The 24,599-nt window shown below is 38.9% G+C and overlaps 1 protein-coding gene across 8 annotated transcripts in view; it reads left to right on the top strand.

The window, feature by feature from the left end:
- Positions 1-24,599, top strand: part of mctp1a (multiple C2 domains, transmembrane 1a) — a 138,768-nt gene that overhangs the window by 89,149 nt on the left and 25,020 nt on the right. For 7 of the 8 annotated variants that reach the window (XM_047818073.1, XM_027145755.2, XM_047818069.1 and 4 more), the window contains 7 exons: positions 1,829-1,931; positions 2,704-2,806; positions 3,249-3,350; positions 3,708-3,782; positions 6,104-6,223; positions 13,584-13,703; positions 23,152-23,208. In XM_047818073.1, coding sequence (XP_047674029.1) covers positions 1,829-1,931; positions 2,704-2,806; positions 3,249-3,350; positions 3,708-3,782; positions 6,104-6,223; positions 13,584-13,703; positions 23,152-23,208 — 680 coding nt within the window. Of the gene's footprint in view, positions 1-1,828; positions 1,932-2,703; positions 2,807-3,248; positions 3,351-3,707; positions 3,783-6,103; positions 6,224-7,314; positions 7,777-13,583; positions 13,704-23,151; positions 23,209-24,599 lie in introns of those variants that run through there. The other variant, XM_047818075.1, reaches the window with a different exon arrangement.

Here is a 24,599-nt window from a genome sequence, read left to right as displayed (position 1 = left end):
TGCTCTTGATGGATGGATCTTGTGAGTGTCTAGCATAAATCCAACACTGTTTAGACTCCACACTACATGCGCTTGGCAATTTATAGCTTTGAATAATCACGACCAAGTATATTAGTGCGACTGTAAAAATGTTCAAATCCTTTTTATGAAGTCATTCCAGGTTTAATGAACTGCTTATAGAATGTGTGTGTGTGTGTGTGAGAGTGCATATATGTAAATATACAACATGGCGGTTATTAGGATTTGTCTAAGTTTCTGATTTCATTTATGCTGAAAAATGTAATTACTGCACCTTTTATATGCACGTCGAATTGGAGCCAAAATGAGGTTGATTTCATCTCAGCAGTTGGGCCAAGATGAGCTCGCACACGGTGTCTCGCCGGCCACACCTGGAGAGTCAAAGTTTCATCCGAGCCAAAGCGTGAAATGCGCTCAGACAGCCACCTCACAAACAAGGTCAAAGTTCGTTGCCGGGGACAACCGCGTGTCATAGGAAGGACCATGCAGGACATGGAGTTTGTCTCTATATTTTTCTGCCTATCAATTTGCATTCAATCGAGCATCCGCACCGCTCTAAGCAGGGAAAAGCCAAATGATGCCGATACGACGGCTCTGTTTAGATGGAGATAATCAAGCGTGTGTGTACAAACAATTAGACATGTCTCGAAGAACACATATTTCAGACATTTCTAATTCATTCAGGTTATCTGCAGAGCACTTTTTGTACTTAATGCCTTTTTGCACAGCAAGTATTTCAAATGCTACTGGGATATCCATCAAAAATAAGAAATCTCGGTGTCAGTCTGCACTGTGTATTATTTATATTCACAAGGCATCACATGGTTAATAAGCATATTAACTATATAATAAACTATAAACCAACAATATGCAAAGGAACAAATTATACTAATTAGAGAGCTAATTTGAGCTGATGAGTGCAGCATAAAGGACAGAGCATTGGCTTTACAAATTTGTTACCAATATGAACTTATCCGGCGGTGGCCGATCAATGAGTTTCCCGATAGTGATGGGACTCGTGACAGCCAAGACTTTTCATTGACCACAGTGACATTTATTCTGCACGTCAACGTAAATGTCCTGCTTTTGTGCCACCATTATTATCAACCCTCAAAGATCACTGGCAGTCTGAGAATTTATACAACACATTTTTTTTTACCTCACTCTTATTATTAGTTATAATATGAACCCGGAAATTCTGATTTAGGGATATGTCGAGTTCAGTTTTTAATAAAAATTTGTTTTGCTCGTATATAATAAAAGCTCTCTTAGGTGACTCATTAAAAACGTTTACATTTCACATCAAATTTTCAAGAAATTGGACATTGTAATCATTAGAATTTGCTGCCTGATATTTTTTATCAGCTCACTGTGATTGTGTGTGTGTGTGTGTGTGTGTGTGTGTGTGTGTGTGTGTGTGTGTGTGTGTGTGTGTGTGTGTGTGTGAGTGTGTGTGTGTGTGTGAGACACTGTGCGAAAGAGCAGTTTTAAGGCCATGGGCAGCCCCGGTTACGAGGCTCTTATCTACCTTCGTGTAAGTCAACATATCAGTGAGACATGAGGCCTTGACACTACAGACAGGCAAAAATGAATACATCAAATCAGAGGCGTGATGATAATCATGTGTTTTAAGGGCGGGGGCGGGATAATTTAGCCCTTCGGCCCAGCTTGCCCCGGTTTTATCAGGTAGTGAGTGTCGCTACCATTTTGCAATGCATCAGCCAGTGGATTACACCAGTAGGTAGTTGATGAAGTTAATGTGTTTCTGTGTGTGTGTGTGTGTGTGTGTGTGTATGTGTGTCCCTCACAGGCAAAAGTGACCCTTTCTGTGTTGTGGAGCTCAGCAATGATCGTTTACAGACACACACGGTGTACAAGAACCTGAATCCTGAGTGGAATAAAGTCTTCACATTGTGAGTTTCTATCATATATAAATAAAAATTATAGTTCAGCGGTCAAAACTGTGTGAAAGTTTTATTTTTAAATTTTTTTTATCAGTTACAAATTAATAAATCTTACACTGTAGGCAAAATTTACATTACTCAAATAATGCATTTCCTAATATTACAGCTACATAATGAAATATTTGTTCTATATTTAAAATATAATTGTTGTATTGAAATAAAAAAATGACAATTAAGAGCTGAAGCCGATTTAAGTCTCTTATTAATTTAGTTTCATGCCCGTAGCTCTACATGGAGTTGTTAGATATAAGTACATTTTTTTATCCTTAAGGACGAAGATTAACCTGAGGAGAAAATTATACTCCCTTTGCAAGTGCAATTATTGTACAATACAGTAATGTGCCATACATAATTTCTCATATTAGTTTGGAATTTAGAGGTTGTTCCGTCGATGTTTTTTCATAATCTTTCAATCGGCTCGGCTGGAAATTCATTTGTGAATTCCCACAGAAAGCTGGGTAATCTAGCCTCTCCTTGGAGTGCCCGTCTCTTTAAGAATAACCTCATTTTCCTCCACTCTTTAGCCTACTTTTCAAAGATAGCATTTCACAGGGAGAATCACGGCATCTTTTTTTAACCCTCACACAATGGAGCCTGTCACCATGGCTTTAAATAAATGTATTTTTTTTTACCATGATTTCAAAGATATTCTTGAATGTTTAATATTAGTCAGTGACTTCTTTTCCGTTCCCACCACGGCTCTACTTTCTCTTTCAATCAGCAACGTGAAAGACATCCACTCCGTGCTGGAGGTTACAGTCTATGACGAAGATCGGGACCGAAGTGCTGACTTCCTGGGCAAAGTTGCTATTCCGCTGCTAAGTGTGAGTCCTTTGTCTCTTCACTCCATGCACTCTGTCTAAATGCAAATAAAAAGAATATAAAATATTTACTCATTAATTGGTAATTAGTAAATAAAAGTGGTAGAATCTACAAGAAAATACCATAGGGCACTCACTGAGATTTTTACTCTGCTCTGAAGAGTATGATAAAACAAACCTTTGCAAAAAAAAATAAAAAATCATGGAAAAAGAATGAAAGGGAAAAAAAAGCTCATGAGCGTAATGTGTGCTCCCAGGCTGATCCCCCAGGATAGTTAATTTGTGGCTGACAGTGGTCGGGGCGTAATGAACAGGTACTTGTCAGAGCCGCCACAGTTGTTTTGGGCTCTCTGTCAGATGCAGCAGCTGGGGGTCAAAGGTCACGCGGCGAGTGTATTCAGCTGGGTATTGCCAGACAGATGGCTGTCATGTCCCTCTCCCACAGATCCAAAATGGTGAACGGAAAGCTTACGCCTTGAAAAGCAAGGAGCTGACAGGGCCAACAAAAGGGGTCATCTTTCTCGAAATAGACGTGATTTATAATGCTGTAAGTCCCTCTCTCTTTTTCTTACTCGTCCCCCTCCCAATATCTCTCTCTTTTGCTCTTCGCTCTCTTCAACATGACCATTCCTGTCGTTTGAACACTGGCTGTCCTCTTCATCCTCGTTTTCTCTTTAATTACCCAAGGCTTCTCTCTGCTTAGGCTTTTGTTTGTGTATGTGTGTGTGCGTGTGTGTGCGCGTGTGTGTTTATGAGCGTTTTGGCCGCCATTTTAGGTGGCAGCCGAGAGAGTGTGTGAAATGGAGGGAGAGTGACTGAATTGATGATTTTTGAAACGCATATTGAACTAATTTTTAAGTAAAAGTAAAAAGTTTTTTTTTCATAACCTGATGTTTGTGCGTAGGTTAAAGCAGGACTTAGGACACTGATACCCATCGAGCAGAAATATATCGAAGAAGAGCCTCGAGTTTCCAAACAGGTATCTAAAACCTTGTCATTAACACAGTGATCATCAAATCGTGATGTGTGCTTGATGTACAATATAGACAGCAGTGTCACTCTCTCTCTCTCTCTCTCTCTCTCTCTCTCTCTCTCTCTCTCTCTCTCTCTCTCTCTCTCTTCCTCTTCTCTCCTCTGGAACTGGTGAATAGAAATGTCATGCTGTCACTTGTGGGAGTGCATAAGTAGATTGGCCATCCTTTAGTTTGGCCCTCAGTGGCACCGCAGCAATGCACCTCATTGTCGGCCTGCTCAATGTGTCCCCCCTCGGACAAAGAGTTGAATCGGAGGGGCTGTCCCAAATCAGACCTGTCACTGACACACTCACACACACACACTCACACACACACACTCACACACACACACACACACACACACACACACACACACACACACACACACACACACACATACACACACACAGACAGAGTTTTCAACACAGTTAAAAGATTCTGAGCAGCAGCGAAAAAAACGCAGACTCTGCACTTTTAATTTTTTTAAATATACTTGTGTTTTCGTGCCCATCCCACTAAAACTATAAGAAAGACCGTTATATGGCTCCAGACTGCATGTGAACTTTTTCCTTCTTTATAACTTCTGAGTTGACATCTCAGCTCTTTTGCAGTCCTTTTATTTTCTCCATAACGCCATATGACAGTACTGCTTTATCTAGGTACTTTTCAGTACTTTCAGAACTTACTTCACCTCTTATTTCCACCTGCACGGTCGGCCAAATAGCGCACAAAATAGCAGAGTTAAAAGGTAAGAGAGTCTCAGTCAGAGAGCGTGACAAAGTAAATGCAGATATTTGCGATGATCAAAGCTTTGTAGTGTCGCAGCCATTATGCGCATGCATGTGTTTCATCTTCTAACGACACCAGACAAGAAGTTCAGACTAATTCTGAATTATGATTAGTGCTATATTGTTGATAACACAAATGCAGCATATTCCTCTTTTATGTCTCTAAAATAGAATATGAAATAATATAATGTAATGTAATATATGAAATGGTATAAGCTGCCCTCTGCGTTTCTCTTGGCTGGATTCTGTGTGTGATTGAAAAGCCATTTTGACTTGGTGCAGTTTTCTGGTATTTTTCCTAGATGACAATACCATGGGACAATAGTGCTTTTCCAGTCTCTGAATATTTGCCAAAACCCGACTGGGACTTCAAAGTGTGGCTCGATTGTTTCCGTTTATTTACCTCATCTTGCATGCCAGATGCCCTGATGCAAATGGCAACGTAACAGTTGCCAAAATACACTTATCTTTTGCTTTGTATGGCATAATGACTTTATTAATTTGTTTACTTCATAACAGTTCTTATCAAGTTCCTAAATACATAAGCCCATGCCTCATAGGGTTTATTGAAAAACGTGCAAATGGAAAACCACCTAGATGTGATCGATATGACACAAATTATATTAGAAAACTGAGGGATTTTGTTTTTTTACATTATGGCTAATATATCACAATATTTTAAATAAAACAGTGGTTCTGATGATCACTAATAGACTAATGTGAAATACATTAAATTCCATTGATCATGTGGTGGTTTGTGGTGATGCTTCATGGTGTGGACCAGTTGCCTTTAAACTTTAAACAGAGAGGATAAATCATTTAATCTGTGAACATCTGTGAGAACTCTTCCCTTTCTGGGTAATATCTCCACCTCGGTATCTAAATCTGTGGTCTGATGCCTTCAGTTAAACCATCGACATGAATGCATACGATTGCACAAGCTGGAACCGAGGCTCTGCTACAGAACCAGGGCTGGTTTTCTGTTTCAAAAACTAGAGAAAATTAATGTTTTTTTCCTCCATGTACTTCATCATGCCAGCTGATGACCCTTGCCTTATTCCATGACCAACCAAATACTTTATAATTTAATTTACTTTGAAATTTATAAATGTGCATTAATTAATTTTAAGATCAGTTTATCATTTCTAAGACAGAATGCTGTATTTATTATCCTGTGGAAACATGAGACTCAAAAGGTTCTGTACATGAAATACTAATACATTCAGTTATAAGCAAGCAAAACTTTCAAATCCTGGCAATTAGTATTGCATCTAATCGGTGAAATAAAGCCTGCATGTTAGACAGCAGAGTAAAGAGCTCTCCACTCTGTGTCACTTTCTTCAATATTATTTCATATACACTACATATGGACCATTGCTCAAATCCAGACCAGCCTTAGACTAGATGCGAATGTTTTCGCATTGTCTGCTTGACTTTTTTTTCTGTCAAACAGGTTCTGAATGTAACACACAACTTACATGCGTCTCTCTCTTTCTCAGCTGCTCCTGCAGAACTTTAACCGGGTGCGGCGCTGCATCATGTTCATCATTAACACTGGCTGCTACATCAACAGCTGCTTCGAGTGGGAGTCTCCTCGGAGGAGTATCTATGCTTTCCTTGTAAGGAGTCCCCCCCCCAACACACACACACACACACACACACACACACACACACACACACACACACACACACACACACACACACACACACACACAAACTTACAGGCCTTGAGGTACTGGCATGGCATGCAGGGTGAAGTAAATTGTGCCAGGTATTAGAGCAGTGATCCAGCATCTTTCACTCACATAACCACTTCCTATTTTTCAGATCACACCACATTTACAAAATTTGCAAACTCACCAGTGAAATTGAGTCTTTATCTGCATACAGTCAGGAAGCAGGCTGTCTCTCTGAAATTCTCACTACATAGTGAAAAGGAAGTCTAATTGGACAGCTGTGCTGTCACTTAAAGGACACCTTCACATAAGCGTGCTGTGTGACTGAATGCTAACAGGACAGTCGTGCTAATCCTGCTCTGTGGCACCGCATAATATGCATCAGGATCTGTCCATTGCAGCATTAACGCGTCTTTAAGGACCGAAGTGTCGACCGTTAACATTTGCCGCTTGACACATTTTAATTTTGCTACAGTTTAGAAGGAGCTGTCTGCATCGATCTGTTAACATTTAAGTTCAACATTTTTTGACGACGCTTTCTCGGCTGTTGCGGGGGAAAAAAATACATGAATGAAAATGCCAGAGAGAGAAATGTCAAGAGAGTGTGCTAAAAACAAGAGGTCACACCTGCTTCTTCACTGATGTTTAGTTGATATTTAACTAAAAATGTTTGCATGGTGATTTGACCATTTTGTCTTCAAGGCAGGTCTGTTTTTGACTAAATGTAAGTCTTAAAATAGGAAGAGGGGAAGTGGGGAGGAGGTGGTGGTGGTGGGGGGGGGGGGGGGAACTGGGGCTGGGAGATGGCACCGAAAAAATTATTCCGCAGTCATTTTTGGAGATTTTCAAAGTGCACAGTATGTTTAACAAATCAGTCTTAGTACTTTGTGCTCATTTCATTTTAATTATATTTATTTGTATAGCGCTTTTAACAATGGATATTGTCACAAAGATTTAAATAATAAAAATAGAGAAATAAAATCAAAATGTTAAAGTTTAAAATTAAATTTATATATTTATCTGTAATGAACAAGAACAAGAATTATCTGAGGCAACGGTGAAAAAGGAAACTCCCTGAGATGATATGAAGAAGAAACCTTGAGAGGAACCGGACTTAGAAGGGAAGACATCCTCATTTGAGTGATGCTGGATGGAAATAATATAAATGTGAATAATGTCCTTTCTACAACAGTTTGTAGTTGAGTGAAATTGTGCAAAAAATAGCTCCTAAGGAACTAATAGGTCAGCGTCATTTCTGTTTATTATAGACTAATTAAAACACTAATTCCTTCCTGCCCAAGTTTTCTGTTTACTGATGAAGACTCTAGTACAAAACCGACCGGCACCATCAGTGTCAATATTGTAATAGTCTACATGTGGTTCTATCCTCATCAGTCTCATAGGTCAAGGTCTTATTTCTAGCTGTTCATCTTAAAACACATTATTTACAATGAAAGTTGTAAAAACGGGAGTGATGTATTGAATCTCAGGTCTGTGTTACTTAGTGTTTCAAAGATGATACAAAATTTAAATCGGGTCAAATATCAGTTTAGAGTGTAACGTGAAGTTGGTCAGTGTTATTTATATATATATATATATATATATATATATATATATATATATATATATATATATATATATATATATATATACACTGTAGTTCACAGTCTCGTGTTCTGTCCATGTTCCTGTGTAAAAGTTTTGATACACAGAACATATTATTCAGGTTTTCTCCAACACAAAAACTTAGCAAAAGAAACCCTTGCACTATGCACATGAAAATGGCTGTGAGGTGAAGAGAGCTCTCTGATTTTCTATTCTGATATTTTTAGGTCGCCGCCTTTGCCACGGCTTTGTGAATTTTTTTTCTTTCACGTTTCTACTTTGCTGTTTTGCTGTTGTTGTTTTTTTTCCCTGGAACACTCACAAAGTCGAGAACTTTTACTGCACATTTGCTGTAGTGTGTCAGAAACCCTTGTGCCTCTTGTCTGAGTTGAAGCACCCTCATGTGTGGGTGCGCATACACACACACACACACACACACACACACACACACACACACACACACACACACACACACACACACACACACACATACACACACACACACACACACACACACACAAGTGCCAGCCATTCATGACCACAGAACCTCCAACAAATACAAAGCCTGAGCTTGTGTGTATGCATATCCAAAAGGGACACACTCTTCCTCCCTCTCTGAACACCTGTAAGCCGAGCGCGCTGACACCCATCCGTGCCGTGTGAAAGTGGCCCGCTGTGGGCAGCGGCGGTGTCGGGTTCAGAGAGGCCTCTTCATGCCAGCTCTCCCCACCCTGAACCCCGTTGCTCCCTGGAGTGGGCAAGCCTCACCAACTCTTCCTCCAAACAAATTTGCTGTAACTTTAGCTGCAATTTGGCCTTGAATTGGGAGCAAATAGAGCAGGTATTGTGCATGGGGAATAGGAGCGCTGTGCGGATGTGTGTGTGTGTTCTGGCTGTGGGGGCTTTATTGGAAGGAGGAGGTAAGAAAATGATACCCGGTGCTTTCATGTGGGGTAAAGTAGGGCTCTTATCAGTGGGAGAGCTAGGACAAGAGAGCTGCTGCTACAGGAAACTGGAGCAGCCCTCACCTGCTTTGCATTTAGATAAAATAAACCCATCCAAGAAAAAAGAGAGAGGGAGGAAGAGTGCAACAAATGTGCCATGATGTCTGTCTGTGTGTTTTGTCAGACCTCACACTCTTTCCTTCAGTGACACACTTTTTCAGTTTAAGTAAGTTGTCACTAACATTTACATTAACATGGCCCTGATCTTCCTAACAAACAATAATTACACCAACCCCTTCAGAGCAAAGAAAAAGATCCGAAGTACCCAAGCATAAAAATTCTTTTTCTCTAATTAATCATTAATAATGAATTATTTGATACAGCTACATTATTGAACACACATAAGCCAAGTGTAGTGAGTCGTTTGGAGCGCTCCATTTTCATAAATCCCCACAAAGGTTGAGTGCATGTTGACAAATCTCCACTTTTGATGAATGCCAGGAGGTGGCAGTGCAGCATCACTCAACAGGAGCGTTCATATAAACCCTCCCACCCCGCCACCCCCATCCTGAAAAAAAAATGCTTAGCCAAAAAAGCCCTGCATGAGTTATTGACGTCCATAATCAGCCTCTCATTTGGCATATTTCTCTCCACTGTTGGCACCATTTAAAATAATCAACACCACTATGATGACTCAATTTCTGAATTCCAAGTAGAAGAGCTGTTGCGGGGTGTGTTGGTAACACACTTTTAATGTGCTAATTCTCAAATGCATTCTCCAAAGTGGTCATACCCCACTCCATAACTGCAAGTGCCAAAACGATATTAAAATCGCCTGCCAGAACTTTCGAGTCCACTCTCTACTCCCAAAAAAAAAAAAAAAAATTTCAATAATAAAAAATTGAGGACAATTTGAAACACTTGGCTGTTTTATATATTTCTCTCTGAAACCAGAGAGATAGTTTTGACACTTCAGCTTGAGTTTTTTAATGAATGATGTTTAAAATCATATTAATATTTAAATCACCCGTGCAGGGCTTTGTAGCAGACGTGAACATAATGACGTTAAACAGAGAACTGCATTACGGCAAAACAAGGACTCTTAAAAATCTAATAATCACACATTATAGTGAAGATGAATATGTAGTTTTTAACTGGGTGACCATATCTTGGGAATTTAATGTAAGCAAATAGAAAATGAAGCCTGATGAAAGGTAAAGCGGTTCTGCTTTTTTTTTTTTTTTTTTTTTTTTTTTTAATTGTTGTCTCCATTTTTATAAGGAATTTTCTACTGAAGTTTTTATCTGGAGGGACAATCCAAAAAGGAGCTCTATAGGTATATTTAAAAATAAACAACAACAACAAAAAATGACAGTTTGGTGGGAAGAAATGTTTTAATTTTGTAGCTGTCCTGCACATTACCTCTCCAGATATTCCCAGTGTTCCTGTCTATTAAAACAGGAACACAGTAGGTTGAAAAAACTATGATTTTCATTGCATATCGTGTTACTAAGAGGACACCGGGAGACTGTGTGCAGGTGTGACGGTCTGAACAGTTTGTGCGCTGGACCCCAGTTCAAACCCACATGGGGAATTGACTAACCGAAGCGCTGAACAGTCGGAGGCTATTATGACTTTACCTGGATGCACTCTGACAAAACCTGTAGTTGCACAGCCACAGATTTGGTTTCTGTCCTCTTTATTTCAGTACTGTTTTTGGGATGTTTTATTGAGGGGGTTGTGGCTCTCCGCTCTCCCCTGTGAGGGGGTCCATAGAGGCCCCTGGTCTGGGCATCAGGCTGTGTGTAAAGGAGACGGGTCACCTCCGAGCGGTCGAGGTGTCGACTAACGCTGGCCGTCAATCAAGCTCTGGCCCTCAGCTAAAATCCCAACTCCACAGAGTGCGTCCAGCGACAGGTTAAATAACTGGCCAGACATATGAAAACAAGATGGACACTGAGCTGAGGAGCTGAGACAAAGAAGTGGAATTTGCTTTTGTAAGTGAGAGATTTGTAAATAATGCATTCGGAGAGTATTATTTGTGGATTTAAAATGGAATAAAAATATAATAAATTATTAAATGTATGTGAAAAAATTTGAGATATATATATATATATATATTCTAAAACTAGAAATAATAAACAACATATAAAATACATACTATGAAAATTATACAATCGTAATTATATTTAAAACATTATAAAATATACATAAAAATTAATACATATTATATTTTGCCAGACTATGAAAAACTGTAAAAAATAATAACTACATGAAAAATAAAAACTAACTAATAATTATGAGTAATGAAATATGGGATATGTTTTTCATCCCCATGTGTTTCTTATTCGAATCTCATGAAGTAAGATATTTCTACCTTAGGCTATTTTTGGACGATTTTATTTTGCCGCTTTTGCAGAAAGGCTTATTTTTTTGGGGTATATCTTTGTTCTCCTGAATTGAATATCATAGTTTTCTTTTTGCAGCACACTGAGATTTCGAGCACAAAAGGAATAAACATGGTTAACAAATCTCTACTGCTGCAAAGTGTGGGATTTTTCACAGAAGGTTTAAACAGTGCTGAATTCTTTCACAGAGAGAAGAGAGCCCTGAATGAGGCAAAATAAAAAATATGTAGTTTTGTGTGTGTGTGTGTGTGTGTGTGTGTGTGTGTGTGTGTGTGTGTGTGTGTGTGTGCTTGTTGAATTATTGAAAGCGATTCTTCCCTGTTCTCTGAATCCCTCTTTATTAAAGGAAAAAACTCTAAAGAACAGTAATGTTTTTTTTCTTCTCATTACTATCACACACCTCATTCACACACAGTACAGGAAATATAATTTTATTTTATTATTATTTTGCTCTGAGTGTTATGTAATGTTTTGGAAAAATCACCTATTAATCATTGTGTATATTTTTCTTTTGCTGAAACTATTTCTTTCTTCAGATATAAACCCAAAGTGGATAATGATGGATTTACGTGTGTGTGTGTGTGTGTGTGTGTGTGTGTGTGTGTGTGTGTGTGTGTGTGTGTGTGTGTGTGTGTGTGTGTGTGTGTGTGCGTGCGCGCACTTCTGCTAGAGTGTGTTCATGCAGAGCAGTAATGGAGCGATGAATGGCCGTATTGCTGACCCCTCACAGTACACTGCACCTCTGTGTGTGTGTGTGTGTTGTGGTTTGTTAAGAGAGGAAGGTTAGGGTCATCAGTAGGAGTCTACTTAGCACTGCGGCATCATCACAGCTACTCACAGAGCCATAGCTTTTCAAATATACATAAAGATTTAAGAGCTTGAAAACTGACTAGTAGTCTAAAATATACATATTTTCTCTGTAAAAATATTACATTAACATGGTATTAATATTCATTGTAGTAAACATCATAACTCATCAGCTATTTCCTTCTGCCATATTCGTTATTATCGCAGGTGAATGAAATTGTCACACCCTGCTGTGCTTCATATTCAGTTGTAAATATGTTTCACCAAAATAATCAGCATGTGGAAATTTTCATCTTAGGCTGTTGCGTTTTTGATGAGCAGTTACATTTTCCTTGGCATAACTGTGGGATTTGATTAATAGCTATTACAATGAAACATGTACGGAGTCCTAAGTTGGGGCTTGCGTTTTTTTTATTGTCTTGTTTGACTAATTAAAAAGGAGCATATTCAGACGTGCTATAAGGCACACATTGATTTCAGCTGATCTCCTGGAGGTGTCACAAATTAATATTGCGGCTTCACAAATTGCTGTGTGTCAAAATTGATAAGATAATCGGCAAGGCCCAGGCTCAAAGTACTCACAAACCTATAACGCCTGCTTTATGTACATATAAAAGCATACAGTGTGGATATGTAGTTACAGCCTGTATTTCTCAACAGAGGAACATGGTGTAAACATTCGCTCATTCAGGACTGGGTTCAGTAGTTCACCGGAAGGCCAGCGGTCTGTCTGTGGTTTGGTTTTGAATCCACTGAGGGTGTTTATATTGTGTTTTGGACGAGGCCAGCTCTTTTACAGAACTGTGTGCTTTACTTACTGTAGTGCACTCTCAAATTACAAATAGTCCTTATAGATATCCCTGATTTTTCATTTGATTTCAATTCCTAATCCTTTTTTTGTTTTGTGTGTGTGTGTGTGTGTGTGTGTGTGTGTGTGTGTGTGTGTGTGTGTGTGTGTGTGTGTGTGTGTGTTGACACACCGTGGTGCATTAGATGACGACTCACAGTGTGGTTCTCACTCACAGCTCCGGGGTCCCTGGTTCAGGTTACTGTCTACTGTATGTGGTGTTTCACAGGTTTCCTCAGGGTTCTCCAGTTTCCTCACACCTCCCAAAAGCATGTCTCTAGGTAGACTTGCTTTGATAAATTAGCCCTTGGTGTGAATGTGTGTCTGTATATGAATCCGACTACCATGGGTGCATTCACGTCTCACACACAGTGCTCCCAGTATAGACTCCTGATCTTTCGTAACCTCTGACTACAATGAAATGAAGAATAGACTGAAACATATCGAATATTATTTTATTACATTTCAAACATAATATTAAAATAATACAATTAAAGTTGTACAGTTAAATGTAACTCCAATTAAGTGATTTTTCCTATTAGGAAAAAAATTAATGAATAATTCCTACTCTGTAATGAGAAAATGAAATGATGTGCAGAATTAGAGAAATGTCCAGCGTGTCCTTTCCACTCTTCTGCTCTTTCACGTCTGTTCTTTTCTTTCTCTCTTCATCTCTCTGTCCATCTTGACAGCTCTACATAGTGGTGGTGTGGAACTTTGAGCTCTACATGATCCCACTGGCTCTGCTGCTCCTGCTAGCTTGGAATTATGTCCTCATCGCTTCGGGAAAGGACAACAGACAGGGAGACGTGGTGAGTGAACCTGCATTGTCGTCAGCGGCGTCTCAACCTTTTATCGAAGCACCTTCTTTTTCCTGAAATTACAGTAAAAATCTCAAGTATAAAAAAAATTACTTTGGGATATTGAATCATACTAGTATTGAATATTGAACATTTATACTAAAATTGATACATATAAATGCTCAAATCTATAAATATGAATATGCACTTATAAATTATGAAAATTATATGAATTCAATTCTTTCTAAAATATAGAGCAATATATTCATTGTAAATGCTAGAGAAATTTTATGTAGAAAGACAGTGTAGTATATTTCTGTCTAATGTCCTAATATTATTTTTAGACTTCACTTCAATTACATAGATTATACAATCTTGTTTAAATTGGCTTGAATTATGAATATTGTATATTTTACATTTAAAAAAATAATATTGAATGGGTATTATTTTTTATTAATTTTTGACCGTATTCTATATAATAATGAACACAGTGATATAAATTGCAGCAACTTCAAGAATATTTTGTTCAAATATTTTGGTTCAGATTTCAAATATTTAAAATAATCAGATACATCATTTTTGAAACAATTTTAATTGTTTTTAATTAAACAAATGTGATTTAATTGATCATTTTAAAAATCCAATCAATACCAATTCTCAAATTGTTTTATAGTAAGAAAATGATTTTAATAACTGCTGAGTAGTGATGTTCTGTGGTGTATATTTTATTTAATTATTCAGCAGTATTTGCATAGAAAAATATCACTTGTTAAAATTATTCTTCTTTTTTCCCCCCCAAAATACCCCAAAATATTTTTTTACCATGATCCTTTCCATACAAATTAGATTAAATAATTTCACCTTGAAGAAATATGCCAGATCAGATATAAGAACTATATTTTCTGCATGTCCTGAATATATTATAATATATATTGTTTTTCTTTAAATCCCCTTTATTGTTCTTTTTGACTTATGAGTGGAGTCAAAATGAGCGAAAGTAAAAAAAAAAACAAAAAAAAAACAGTGTGCAGTGGAAGGAGAGATCAGATCATACAAGACATGACTGGTCTGTTTTTTTTTCCTGTAGATGGCGACATTGCTTGCAAAAAACTTTGAAACCAAAACCAGAAATCTCCTCTATATATTTTACCTATCTTTCACTTCATCTATACATTTATCTACGCTTGCTTTAATTTGTCCTAATGCTTAAAAAAAAAGACTTGAAGGTAAAGACTATATTTGTAAGTCAGGAAATACACACAGAGTTCTGCTTAATACCTGTTGACCTGTTTGCTTGTGCTGTCAGTTTGGTGTTGACTGTTAAGCGTGTCATTATTTATTCCACACATTTATACAATGTGCTGTTCTGTGTTTCTGGTAACTGTAAACTAATCTGGATCAAGAGTCAAGGTTTCAAAACCAGGTGATGGGTCAAGGGTTATACCTTTGGGACCTGCGGATATAAAACGCATGAAGAAAGTGAAAGCTGCGGCCCCGTGAGACTTCAGTCTTTCTTACACTCTATTGTTCTGCATTTTGACGACTGTAACCACAGCAGATGAGCTTCTCGTGGGGCTGGCAAGAGCGAGAGAGTTCCACTCACTGACATAATAAACAAACACACACAAGCACATACACATGGGGTCTGCTTTTCATTAAACTGAAACCCACTGATGAGCTTGGCCACTTTCTCTCTTGCAGTCATTTAGAAAAGGAAGTTACTTTATTATAAACTCCAGGGGAAGGAACTGAAGTGGGTTTTTTTGGATTTTGAACATGGGGCTTGTCTTTGTGTGTTTGTGTGTGTGTGTGTGTGTGTGTGTGTGTGTGTGTGTGTGTGTGTGTGTGTGTGTGTGTGTGTGTGTGTATTTTCAATTCATTTTATTTCAATTCAATTGAGAACTTACTTCTATTTGGCATTTCTTTCAATTTTTTACATTTTAACCATGCAGTGTACATCACCAGCAACAGCTTGAATGAAACATAACATTTTTGAAAAATAGTTAAATTCATTTCTAAATTTCTTTTTCTCCCCTTTTATTTTAATTTCAGCGCAATAAATCAATATAAATGTCAGACAATCAATTTGAAGTCAAATCGGCCTCATCTATATGCATGTTTCAAAGGAAAGAATAAATTGTGAGAGTTTGTACAAAGGAGTAAAAGCATGATCAATACTGCAAGTCTGTTTCAATTTAAAGAATGTCATAAAATTTAAAGAATGTCATTTTAAAGAATGTCATTTTAAAGAATGTCATTTTTTTAAATTCTAAAGCTTTCTGACATTTGGACAACATTTACTATACATTTGTCTGAACTGATATGTTATCAATAGCCCTTAAACTTTTGACGTTTGATAGCCCTTAACTATATTGATATCAGTTATATATTTTTCTGTGCAGGATTTCACCTCTATGTTGTTATTTGCCGGTGATGCAGCTATATTACCAGTTTTGAGCATACTGTAGTTAAACGACAAGCTTTCAAAATATTCCCCTAGTAAAACTTTGTCATTCATGTTTTTGTCACTTAAGTAGCAGTGCCAGGCTCCTGGAGGTTGGCAGGATATAATTTCAAATAACGCTCTGTCTAACTCACGGCTAAACCCACTGACACATAAGTGCAGGCTGCTACGACTCAGCGGCCAGCCTGCCTCTCACTGAGAGTTAAAGAGCTGCCCAGCCTGTGAGGCTTACTGATAGGATTCTGTGATATCCAGATATGTCTGTATAAGCGCCTGGGTGGGATATTATATCCCACAACATGAATATGAATGAGAATGCACTCATATTGAAAGTTACAGTGAGTCGAATGTGTATGTTTCGTGTGACAGTTGCGTGCCGGCGGCTAGATGGCATGTTCTCATATCTGATGACTGCATAGGTGAGAAACATTTTCTCAGTCAACCAACTGCCATAAGACTTCATCACTTATCCCCTCACTGCATTCTCTGCTTCTTACCACTGGGAACTCTTCATATCGTTCAAACTTTATGGAAAACCTATTGCATCTTTGAATTAGTCAGCCTACCAGATAATTCTTAATTTAGAAGGGCTGTTGATGCATGCTGTGTAAATCTTTTTCGCAGTATTTTACGACCACCCCCCTGCTGTTTTGTTTGTGTGTGAGTTTCTTTAGCTGATTCAAGTATCACTGTAATATGCCCGTGTTGCAATAAATACAGGCTATTAAAAATGTGGTTATGAAGAAATAAACATGAAAACACAAACGCAATGCAAGTAGGTAAAGGAACATCATTTCTCATGTATATATGGGGTTCTCAATTTTTGTGTTCAACAGCTTTTCCTAGACTTATAAATGCACCGTGGAATTAACTTCTAGTTATGTGGTTTCCTCTGTGTGGTTTCCGCTTCATGAAACCAAAGTCATGGCTCTGACACAATCAGGAAAGAGAAAGAAGGAAAGACCTAACCAATGCCAGTCGTTTTAAACAACATGTAAAATTAAACCGTTGCCCTTCGCCAAATGTCAACATTTGGAAAGTTATGATTTTTCAAAAGCCTGTAAAAGGGTCATTCTCTTCAGAAAGACATGAGCACTCAGCCGTATGCCAAGAAGAAGAATCCGAATATGCAGAATCAGACAAAGTTTTTATCATATATAACCACAATATATTCTGAAAATAACAAAACTCCCACTTTCAGCTGTCATTTAATTGAAGTGGGTTGTTACCTCAAGGGTTGACATGCTAGCTCAACTCTTAACCTGTAGTCAGCTGACCCCTGACTCTCGTATTCTTTCCCTGTGCTCTCCATGCCACCCCTCCACCAATTACCTGACCTCTCTGTCAGAGCCTGTTATTGTTAAAAGCTCTTTTTACCATCTGGGAAGGCTATGCTCTGAACACCAGAGTATACTCTCAAACTGGTGTTTCCAAATGGAAGATGTTTAGTGGGTCTGAGAACTGTATAAATAGGCCCCTTTGGTTCCTTAGAGAGGAATTTCCAAGGCACAGTGAATGGATATTATGAGGATGAATTAGGGGTTCAGAGGGGGTGCCACCACCTTTGGATTCAAGTCAGACAGATCATGACTTCTGAACCGATCCTGTCGATCATCAGAACAAAAATGGACCAGGTCTGTCAATCATCAGGAATTATTCAAGAACAAATGTAAATCAACTCTGTTGGTCTATAACAAACATTATGAAAGCCAGAATTTTTTCTATACCTTATTATTTCTCCTTATATTACCGTGGATATTAAGGAGACACCTACTGGTGATGGTTGGAATTGTCCTCGCCTTACAGGTCGGAAAGCCACAATTTGGCAACCCAATCCAGGCTGACATTACCTGTCAGTGTCTGGCCCATTTCCTGTAGAGAGCCGGTGATCTCAGTGCCTTCACTGACCTCCCCTCCACCCCCAGCTTCCAGTTCAGTTTGTTTGGAGCTCTGGAAGGTTTTGGTGGGGCTCCATAACGACCACTTGGGCTCAGTCAAGCGTTGGACAGCTCAGTTGGAATTGAGAGGAGCAGGGCCCGTGGCGGGCCCTGAAAGACCCACGCTGCTGAATCCACTGGCCCGGAAAACACTTTACCAGATGTTTCAAAGGTGTTAATTATAGCAAATTCTGCCAGAGCTGGAGAAACATAGTGACATCTCTTTCACCAGCCTGTATGCAATTAAGCATTTTAAGGTACTTCTCAGTAACCTTGTCAGTGGTTTGAGGGCAAGGATAATGCACTCCTCGTGCTTTTGTCTCTCTTTTGTGTCTCATTTCTGGCTGTTTTTCATGTCGCTGAAATGAAGCGTGTATAGAGGTACGTGGTAGATGCCATCATCTTTCTCACACTTTTGTAAGTCATTTTGAAACAAAGGACTTGCATATTTGCATATACCTAAACACTGTGACAAAGATATTCAAGACATAGTCTGACTGTTGTAGATGGAATAATTTTTTGTTGTTCTTATTTTAAAACCATATTTCCATGTGATAAATACTACACACCCCACTGAAAGTGACTTTGCTGCCAACTACTGCTGTCTTTGCTGCTGTCTATTGTGCATTGTTTTAAACGCTGTGATGTAGACAGTCAGCTGGAAGACCTGAAGCTTCAGTGTCTCCCCTGAGGCTTGATCTCAGGGAGAAACCTGTCATTGATTCATCACCCTGTCCAACTTCTCGTCTGATGTCAATGTGGAACAAGCTGCCATCATCTCATGTGGCCAGTCAAAGAGCAGCACAATAAAAGACACCTATTGCTTTTATATCATACTGTATGTATTGCATTGTTTGAGGTAAAGCCAAATGTGGTCATGATTTGAACCAAGTGTATTTTTACTGAAGCACTCAGTAAGAAGATACACTTTTTGAACATGTTTACAGGTAAACAGATACTTGAATAAAGTTTCCCTCTCTTCCGTTTTGTCTGGTTTGAGCAATGCTTTGTCTGTTTTTTTTTCCATTGTGTGTAATTTAAAAAACAAACCGCTTGGATGGAGCTTCATGAATAAAGGATAGGCTGTGTTTTTCCTTTACCGTCTTCTGGTACAGGTGGGTTGCTCTGGGGGGAAATGTGGAGCCTGTCAAGCCCACCTTCAGTGTCAATCACTGCACAGTGAAATATAAAGGGAAACTAAATGAGAGCCTGTCTCTCAGTCGTGCTCCATGCTAACTCTTCTTTCAGCCTGGTGCTCTGGATGTGGGCTGAGTCGATTGGGATGGCACGCAAAACAAGGGGTGTGTGATGGCAGGGCCGAGAGAGGAGGAGGAGGAGGAAGATGAGGAAGAGATGGGGAGAGGTTTTTCAGGCCTTTAATCCACCTCAGTGCCACCACCTCTTCCAGCGATGCACTCCCGCCAGCAAGACGTCGAATCTCGTGCGCCTGGCAGACATATCTCTGCTCCTCCGTGCCAGCCCCTGACAGGTGACAAAATCAAAAGGTCACGTCACTTTGAACTGGCAGCGTTTGTTGCCCCGCTGATTTCCCCCGTGCCAGTGTGGCTCCCGAGTTGTTCACAGACAAGGTTTGAAGCGAGCTGAGAAGCGACTTTGGCAGCTCCCCACACTTCATCCCTGTGAACTTTTGTACCTGAGATTTTGCTAACAATGTGGATGATCTACACATCTTTGTCATGGCTTCTGCTGTTGTTGTTGATGCAGCTGTGTTTCTTGCTGGCAGGGTTTTGTTTACAGAACACTGGCTGTGTTTTTAAGGTATCCTCAGGGTCTACACCGTGCTACAGATTAGAGTAGAATGTAAGCCATGGAATGAAAAGCTATGATGAGGGTTTTTACCTGTGGGACCGCATGACCCTGGCATATTTCAGAATTGCAGCGTTAAACCCAGCAGTCCTGTGATAAGTGTGTATGCTTTGTAAAGCTCAGCCCTGAAGAGACAAAGTGTCTCTGCCGCACAGAACAGCACTGAGTCTGACCTCTGACTACTTAGCCTATTTAGCTCTCTTAATATACATAACTGTGTTACACAACCGAGTCTGATTAGCAAAAACAATGTTTATTCTTTTACTAAATCAATACATTGACCAATTAGTGCTCCTCTCCTCTCAATCTGCCTCTTTTTGCCAGTAGCACCAGTCTTTGACTTCAGCCTCTGCAAGGGTCAAGTCAGAGTCAGCCAACATTGGCATGAGCACAAGCCCTCCCTTTGACCAGCAGCGCTCTGACAGCCTGTGAAGAGGCTGTTTGGGCTGGAGGTGCTCCGGCGAGAGTCCTTATCAGCCTTCCAGGCCTGGGCTCTCCCGGGTCCCCCTGATCCACACGCCGCATACAAAGCAGGACCATGCCCCGAGCAGCTGGAGACGCTAGAGATGTCTTCCATTTCAAAGAGGAGCAAGAGGAGGGGAGCGGGGATGGGGGCAAAAAATGAAAGTATATATCTTCATGTCGGATGGGTTGTCTGGCTTGGGCGTCTATTCCCGGCACACCTGTCATGGTGAAGGTTAGAATTAAAAGCACAGATAGCACAGTTCTTCCTTTGCTGATAGTGGAGGAGAGAAAAAGTGCATTAACCCGCCAAGATGGATGTCACCAAGCAGGGCTGGGGATGGTGCCAGTGCTAGCTGAAAAGCCAGACTGCAGAGAATCTTGCACTCTCTCTCTTTCTCTCACTCTCTTTTTGACTGTCAGTAAAAGACCCACTCTGACTGATTCATGACCTTGTTTTTTTTCCCTCAAAAATGCTTTTTCTCCTCTTCATTGATTGCTAAATGCTCAATTTGCACAGCATGATTGATTGTCTTCTTCTCTCAAATAATCGAGACTAGCCTCTACTTAACCCTGCTATTGAAACCACATTACTCTGGTAGATTTGTGCACCCTTTAGCACAAAGCATCATCAGTTCACTCCTAGCAATTCCTCTATCTCTCCTGAACCCTCCTTTTGTTTCTGCCTCTAGCAGCATTTACATAAGAGGCTTATGGCAGCATGCACTCTGCCTTTTAGCCAAGACAAAAGAACAAAAGCTATTGTTTGCTAAGTAACAATTTTTGGATGTCACAGAAAACTCATTTATGCGATGTGGAAATTAAAAAAAAATTATAAAAAGAAATTGCTGTTCTCGATACTTTTGGGGGTGGGGTAAGAAAGGGGGTATTTTTAGAAATTGCCTTATGTAAATAGCCTACACATGACCTTGAAGCTTTTGATGTGTGATTGACAAGACGAGCCCCAAGAAGAGAAATAACGATCTGTGCATGTACCCTCCTCCGGCAATGAAAATAGGCATGTGATACGGACTCTTTTCGGGCTCCCAGGGGCCACACATGCTTGATGGAGTGTTTTCAATTGACCGAGATAAACTCTTTATATGTCTGCCAGCTACACTGCCTGATATTTTGCCTGCACCTCTGTACTGGCTTCTCCAGCTTGGTAAATTGCAATAGGATGTGTGTGAATAATCAATCCACCTACATTATCATTCCAGACAGTATTTATTTTTTCATTTTTTCAAAGTCATTAATGCTGTATTTGATCACAATATGGGTTATTTTATTGTAAAAATACATTATACATTATAATTTCACATAGATTTTTTTTTATTATTATTATTCTTGGTTCTAGGAATTATTTGGACGTTTTGTGGTACTTTATGGTCTTTTACAAAACATCTATACGTGTTCCTGAATATTTAAGAGAGAGAATTACAAAATAAATAAAATTTACCAGTTAGTTAGATTGATCATTCCATAATCCATAGTAACTGTTATTCCATAGACTTTATTTATATTCTCCATGCAGCTTTTGGATCCTCTCAGTGGTTAAATATTTCTGCTCTCCAGACTACCTGATATCTCTGTCCTAAGCAGGTTCCTTTACCAACACAGGCAATTTGTCTTGACTTTTCTGTAAAAAGTCTGCCAAGTGTCATTTAGTACATTCAGCTCGGGTCAGGAGCCGGTCATAACAAAAAGCTCTTTCTGTTTTTCCTTTTTAAGCTCAAACCCATGGGAATGCAAAATTTGAACTTAACTGTACAAGAACAAAGGTTGCACAACTTACTTGGAAAAATTCAAAGAGAATACACTTTTATAGCTGCTTAGTAAAAGATGTGTTTTGCTCTTGGGACATCCTTTTTTTATATTCTGATGAATGGAAGAATGATACTGGTTTGGAAAATAATATTGTGTCCAAATATTTCCTTTTCAACAAATAAATGGTTCCTGGTTGTGAGCTCCACTACAGCTTATTTTTTTACTGTCATTTAGAAATCTCTCTACAATGCAGGCCTGTGTGTTTATTACAGAGTAAAATAGGTATTTACAGGAGAACAGGATTTATTCAATGACATCCTGATTTTTTCCGGAAGCTTGTCAGCATAACAGAACAAAGCTTAGTTGACACTTAAATTAACTGAATAGTTAGGAATGAAACCTCAATGAATAAAACTTTTTCAAGGTCCTTCATGTCCAGTTTCTTACAACAGATATTATACAGTGTGGAAAGATATTTAGTGCTGCACATCTGGCTGTACAACACATCTGGCTGTTCTGGAGTGCTTAAACAGGAGAGCATAATTAACCTCTGTAGCCTGGATAATATTAGTTCACCTTGGGTTTTTGTGGATGCCAAGCACAACTACAATTCTGCTTACATTCATTTTTTTAGATTATAAAGATGCATCTTATTGACGTTCCTGTCCATCACTTTCCTACTTTATTGTGTGTCTTTTAGAATGAAGAATGAGAATGAAGTGGCTGTAAGTTTGGTTAAAGGGGTTGGAGGACATTTTACTTGTTTTGTGGTCTTGGTTCACTGAAGCGTGTATTTTACCACTGTGTCCAAACTGAAGGTTCAAGTGAAGCTTTAACCTCATGGTCAAGAGGATATGGGTAATGGGCTTAGAAATTAAGGTGATGGTCCAACGCTTTACTTTCTCTCCCAAAGAATAGCTTTCTTTATGGATGTAGTAATGCTGGTTATTGTGCACATGAAATTGATTCTCATTTGTTTCTCTCTTTTTTTCACGCTCATCAGCAAGCAGTGGAGGATTTGCTGGAGGGTGAGGATGAGGACTTTGACAGAGATGACAAGGTAATTATCACTCACAGGGACATACAGTTTGCGGTCTGGTGCAGATTCACGGTTAGGTGACTGGCTAAACAAAATATTAGTGCATTCATACGGCTCTCAAGATGTCTTTGACAGTGTTTCATTTTCAAATATTTACCTTGTAATTGCATAAAAAAAGAAAAAAATCTTCACATTTATTTTCAGTTCAGATGAAAGTTCTTTTTTATGCTTAAGGTTCAGTTCATAAAAGTTTTCTCTTGCTGAGCTTTGACATTTCGACAGCATTGCAAATAGCTAAAGTTGACAGCAGTGGGTTTTCAGTTCATACTGCAGAGTGCAAACGGCCCAAGGAACCACTAAGATGTTTCTTTAAGCCCAGAATAAAGGTAAACGAATCAACCATAAATAAACCTGATTTGAAAGTCCCAGTGTTGAGCTTCTTGAGCTTCTGATATATCTTGGGGCCATTGAAAGGTAATTAATAGCAGACAGAATGCATGGGAAGACCGAGCTAATACTTGTAGTGGGGAAGGGAATTTGGAAGCTTGAAAGATAACCACATTAAGTGGGTAAATTAAGATACTTTGTTATATACAAAATATTCATGCTGTTGAGTCCTTTGTGTGTAAATGGGTCAATATAATAGAGGGTCTGTTTATTGAAGTTTCATGACACATGGGTTAGAGTCAGCTGTGAATTGTGATTTGCAACAAACAGTGAAATGTTCTTTAAATGGTAATTGTAGGTGAAGATTGTGTTTTAATTGTACACACAACTGTAATGGCAGCAATATGTATTGTTTATGCTTACGCTATTTCATAACCAATTGTTACAGTAAGTGTTCAGTAAGTGTGTGTCACCAATGAATTCAAAGATCTGACTTTCTTAGAAAGTCAGAAAGGAGGAAGGTGAAGAACATAAGGTAAAGCCTCATCTGAGAGGATAGATAGATAGATAGATAGATAGATAGATAGATAGATAGATAGATAGATAGGTAGATAGATAGATAGATAGATAGATAGATAGATAGATAGACAGACAGACAGACAGACAGACAGACAGACAGACAGACAGACCTAGGTAAACATACAAGTTGTGTCATATATGATTAGGTGAACCTGGTTTAAAGTTGAAACAAATTAGGCTTAAACTTGTGCCAGCATGTGGTGATTGTTCCCACATTTTCATTTGTTTTGTCTGGATGGCTTACATCGTGTTTGTCTTACAATTACAATTACCCTAATATAGTGTCCTGGGCAGTGTTCATTTACTTTGGCGGACTTATAGAGCAAACACATGTTAGTCACGGGGCACTAGATCACAAAAGCCACTTCACTTTTGAAGTTTTAGCTTTATGCCAACCTACTGTTTAGTTTCATATTTCATGAAAATCGCAGTGTTATTAAATCGAG

The sequence above is a fragment of the Tachysurus fulvidraco genome, chromosome 9 (genome assembly GCF_022655615.1).
Source record: "Tachysurus fulvidraco isolate hzauxx_2018 chromosome 9, HZAU_PFXX_2.0, whole genome shotgun sequence".
Classification (NCBI taxonomy): Eukaryota; Metazoa; Chordata; class Actinopteri; order Siluriformes; family Bagridae; genus Tachysurus; species Tachysurus fulvidraco.
This window is presented reverse-complemented; position numbering and strand designations above follow the sequence as displayed.